The 5,476-nt window shown below is 34.9% G+C and overlaps 1 protein-coding gene across 1 annotated transcript; it reads right to left on the minus strand.

The window, feature by feature from the left end:
• Positions 1–1,354: 1,354 nt before the first annotated feature.
• LOC121789233 (stomatin-like protein 2, mitochondrial) lies at positions 1,355–5,253 on the minus strand. The gene is made up of 9 exons (XM_042187737.1): positions 4,956–5,253; positions 3,950–4,193; positions 3,693–3,842; positions 3,164–3,221; positions 2,963–3,055; positions 2,512–2,610; positions 2,201–2,292; positions 2,019–2,078; positions 1,355–1,909 (listed from the first exon to the last, which is right to left on the minus strand). The coding sequence occupies exons 1-9, from the start codon at positions 5,123–5,125 to the stop codon at positions 1,652–1,654; spliced, it is 1,224 nt and encodes a 407-aa protein (XP_042043671.1). The 5' UTR covers positions 5,126–5,253; the 3' UTR covers positions 1,355–1,651.
• Positions 5,254–5,476: the final 223 nt, after the last annotated feature.

Genomic DNA, 5,476 nt, shown 5'->3' on the forward strand with positions numbered 1-5,476 from the left:
TATACATCTCCTTTAATATTCATCAACTAGCATCAACTAGAATAGTTTAGTTTGAATAGTTTAATTAAATTTGAATGTTGCATGTTGCTCATAATTTGTATATTTATAGAATGTGGACGTGTTCAAATAATTGGATTTAAATGTAAGTATGTTGCTTATTTTCTCAATATATTGATTAAAATGTGAAAAAACAATAATTAATATAATTTGTATAATAATGATAAAAATAGGCAATTAAAGAATGATTTGTATAGCAGTATAATATAGTTTATATATTTATATATTAGTAGTAGACTAATAGTATGATTTTCATTTTGTATTGTACTACCTATTATTCTAATAGATGTAGTATAATTTATATAAATAAACTATTATTTATGAATATATTCTTGATAGATAAGAATAAACAATTAGAGTAATATGATTTGTATATAGATAAATAATTATTCATATAATAGTTATCATTAGATTAATACAAATTTGTAATAATTATTCTCTTAATGTGTATAATGGTATTTAATAGTTAACATATACACAAACTAATTGATAATGATAAAGAATTAAAGAATAACATTTGTTGTTAAATTATAATAATAGGAGATAGTCAAGATATAAACTAATATAAACAAAGATGATGAAAATCTATCATGTAGTTATAAATAATGACTTTTATCCCACATTGAAAGAAATAGCAATACATCCAACTCAAAAGTTCAAGTCTAACATTAAGTGTAAATTGTTACTTATAAGTTGTGACTTGTAGCCTCATTAAAATAAACACTTAAACGGAAAAAAAATAATAATAATAATATAAAAAAATTTAACCACCGAACCGGCCTGGAACCGGCGGTTTCGGCTGAAAACCAGCGGTTTTAAACCGCACCATGAACTGCTAGTTTTTTTAACCGGAACCGGAACCGGAACTGCCTAGAACCTTGGCGACCGGTTCAGGTTCAACGAAATTTTGAACCATGAACCGCCGGTTCCGGTTCGATTTTTGAATCGTGTGCATGCCTATTTGGGGCCATGACAAAAGCCTTCATTAAGTAATATCATTGTCGATCAAGAATGACTATTTTGGACCATGATAGTACCATGTTACACTATTGATTGTCAATATCGTGATAGGAAATAGAGCAGAAATTTATCACAAAATACAAAATTAAAATCTGCATACAAAGAAGAAAAGTCCAAATGTGGATCCATCCAGCTACTCTAAATGGCGATGCAATAATAGTGAACAATTTATCCTTTCGAAATAAATGAAAAATTTATTCATATATCTAAAGAGAAGAAAATAAATCATTTTGGCGTCAACGCTAAGTATATTTAAATTGACCGGCAAAGAATAACATTAGGGAGCAAGAACGCACAAAAAATCCATATGATTCCCAATCAAGAAAGAAATTCACAAAGATGAAAATATCTGTGTATAACATCAGATTAATCCTGATTGAAAAATGGCCAATTATTTTCTAAAATTCTGGTGCTGCCTCGCAATGCTTGCCAGGATTCAAGAATGCAATATAAACTCCGCACAAAAATAGAGCAGCACAACGTTTACTCTCTACCTCTACAGCTATCAGTTCACCTATCTCAAAATGAAACAGACAGTCAGGCATGGAACCACAAAATTACAACTCCCTCACTTTCACTTCCTGTTCTTCGTGCTTTGTAGAGAAAATATGGGTGCACTTGTGCGCTTTTCTCCATCAGGTTTAGTTGCCGGGGAACTCTCCTCACCAAGCTCCAAAGGCGGACTAGGATCTTCTGTCTCAGCTTTGGATTCTGAACCTTCTGTTTTCTCGATGCCAGCCTGATCAACGATCATGCTCTTGTATATTGAAAAGGCTTGGGCCATCATGCTTGCAGGTTGGGCAGGATTCGAGGGTAGTAACATAGTTGTGCCCTAGAAGAATCATAAGGAAAGAATGAACCCGACAAAATAATAACTCAAAGTTTTCACTGAATGAGGTGACCCTATAATTTGACACTAAGCTAGATGTTTTGAGTTTTACCTTCTTTGCAAGCTGACTGAAGGCCTGAATATATTGCTCGGCAACTCTTAAACTTGCTGCCTGCGTACTCAGTACATTACGGTCTTATCATGCATTACACAGCACTTGTAGTGCTTACAGAGCAGCCCAAACAAAAATAAATAAAAACAGAAAATAATAATCAATAAAGAAAAGAGATTCACCTCAACACCACCATGTTCCTTGAGGGCTTTGGATACCACAGCTATCCCTTCTGCAGTTGCTTGTGCTCTAGCACGGATAGCTTCTGCTTCTCCTGATATAGCAAAAATTTAAGAGATAAGCATAATTAGAGAACCCAATTCTTGATATAAAAATAAAAACTTGAAGCATTAAACGGAAAATCCCTTTAAAAAGAATACAAAAGGTCAACCAAGCTTACTCCCAACTTCAACTTTTTAGGCACGAAATATCAATTAACCATTGGAAATTGTCTCACCAGCATGAAACAACAAACACAAATGAGATAACTGACGTAGAGCTCTGTTCACCTGGTCCATCTTCGCAGCTTCAGATTGAAGGATCACAGAGGTTTTCTTTCCATCTGCGATATTAATATTTGCCTGTCTTTCTCCTGTTTAAGATCAGACAATGAAACTCGTGAATGGAAAGAATCATAAATATGCACCATCTTAAATTTCTTATACATTGTACATGCTAACACCACAAGCAGCATGTAATTTTTTCATTATTGGCCAGATAAGAGTTACTCCATACCTTTACTTTTTCATAAATGAATAAATGACTGTAGCCTAATCATTAATGCTCAAGTTAAAATTGCAAACCAATTAATTCATTAATATGGTATTCGTCAGACTTTTCTGTCAGTCATATTAACGGAACTTGTGTTTATTGTGGATGTAAGACAGCTTTCGCAGACAGAACAACTGTAAGACAAGAGCTGGCTTAAGTTTAGGACAAATTACCTTCAGATTCTAAAACTTGAGCTCTTCTCTTGCGCTCTGCTTCAGCTTGCATCTCCATGGCGGCCTTAACTCCTCTTGGAGGAGATATATCCCCTAATTTGGTAAAAAAAAGCACCCCGGAAAATAAATTAGATGGAGCAGAACTTGAATGATATTTTCCGAATGCACACACAAATATTTCTTCTGAAAAAATCAACCCACTTATTTCATAACGAAGGCATTGTAATCCCCAACTTTTCGCAGCTTCATTGATGGAAATCTGCACCACACACATATAGAATAGAACAATCAGTCGAGTATGTGCATAAGGTGCAAGCTTAATCAGCAATTCTAGACTTCTAGATGATATGCATAATATGCAGAATGAATTACCAACAACTAACAAATATCTGCATATGTTTTCTACACGCCGATACATATTTTATGATGCCCCAAAATGGATATAAGAGCTTGATGAAGGCAATTTTCAAGTAAATGTGGGACATAATGTACCCACCAATCAATCTGTTAGACCTCTTCAGTTTATTTTCTGTTAATAAATAATGAGTTCATGGAAGCTGTTCAATATTTTCAACTGTTCAATGTAATTTTCACAAGAAAAGATACTGCATGATACACTAGAGGAACAAAAAGAACATAGATTATAAACTACCACACTAGGCAGGAAAGCCTAAGATTTTCCCAATAAACAAAAGAACCAGAGTATAAAAATCAGATATCAATAACTCACCACTATCTTCTCGTTGAGAGTGTCCCTTTCCTCAAAGGTCTTGTCAAGAGTGATCTTACCTAGCTCACTTCGCATGGTAGTCTGTGCAAGCTGAATCACGGCATAAAATGGATTCTCAACCCCATATGATGCCAACTGTGGGTCCATTATCTGCAAAGGAGAAAAAGGGAAATAACAATGTGAACAGTCCATATACTCAATCATAGTGATTCATACGCAAGTTAAACAACAAGACATAGCACCATAAGTCTACATGCCTTGACATAGAGAACTCCGTCAATTAGAATGCTGACATTGTCCTTGGTAATAGCAGACTGGTCGGGAATAGGAATTGCCTCTTCTTTCAGTGAATGCACATAAGCAATTCTGTCGACAAATGGAACCAGCAAGTGGATTCCAGGAGTCAAAGTCTTCAAATATTTCCCAAACCTCTCAATAACATAGGCCTTCTTCTCTGGCACAATTCTGACGCCCCAGTTTATGGGCGGGGCAGTCTCATACCTTCACCACAAGTCAGCACATTCTTTTATCAGGTTTCCAATTAATATCAAATATCATTCCAATAATTTGGAAATCTAGTCATAGGAGGAACTCTCTATAAGCCTTATTCTAAAAACTACAAGCATTCCAAAATGTTTATCCAAACCTTGATTCTTATTTTTTTGAAAATTTCGACTCTCATACAAATTGCCACATTCTCTAATTGTAAATCCGTAGCAGTTTTGTGTATAACTAACATTGTTGGTAATAATCAACTAGGAAAAGAAAACACATATCAAACAGGAAACAAGTAGTAATAGGTAACAGAAATGATAGATAAACTAAATTAGTACAATGGAATTATCAAAACTTATTAGTAATTACCAACCAGCATACAGCGACAGGCATCCTATAACTCATTGAGATGAATGAAAATGAAAACCATTACCGGGTGTTTACACTAGAAGATTAGATTAGACTAGACAGATTAGGGCAGGATTGGAACTTTGTAATTTTCTGGGGTTTATCCCTTGAAAGAGTAGGATTGGAGAAATCCTATTACTGGGATAAAAATGACTTAATCGCACCGCCCCTTGGAAGATGACAGAGTAAATGAGAAATGTCGGATAAATAGCTAAATTTGATTCAGCAGCAGCGACCAAGACCAAGACATAGAAGAAGATGCATATCGAAGGAATAGACAAAAAAAAAAAACGAATTCAAACAGATGGAAATATAAAGGGGGAAATCTACAAGTAGTACATAAAATGCTATCGAGAATACCTAGTGTCCGGGTCGCGCAAATGACGAATGTGGCGGATGGTGGAGAAATACGGCGAAGCGCTAGCGGTCGGCTCGTTGAGAAGGCGAGGAGGAGCGGTGGAGATTCGGCGGCAATTGAGCGGCAATCGAGCAGCGAGTTTGTTGAAAGAGTTGGATTTGACGATATTCATTCTCAAATTCGGAGAGAAGAGTCTCTTTGATCGATTTGGGGAATAGAGAGTTATGAATTGAGAAAAGCCCTAGTTAAACCCAGATTGAGATTGACTTGTGCTAGTTTAGTTAAACTCTATTTTTATTCAATAGAATAGAATTGCTATGTCTTATGAAATGAAGATCAAACTGTTATAATCTGCAGCGAAATCCAACTACATTCACTTTGCATTTCTAGGTGGTTAGAAATTTTAAAGGAAAATGATTAATTGGTTTGTATATTACAAAAATCAATGACATGTCTTGCAGAAACTACTAAATTACAGTTGAACTGGTTTTTTCTCCAACACTTACAATAGGAGTATGATTTA

Source organism: Salvia splendens, unplaced genomic scaffold (assembly GCF_004379255.2).
Source record: "Salvia splendens isolate huo1 unplaced genomic scaffold, SspV2 ctg181, whole genome shotgun sequence".
NCBI lineage: Eukaryota > Viridiplantae > Streptophyta > Magnoliopsida > Lamiales > Lamiaceae > Salvia > Salvia splendens.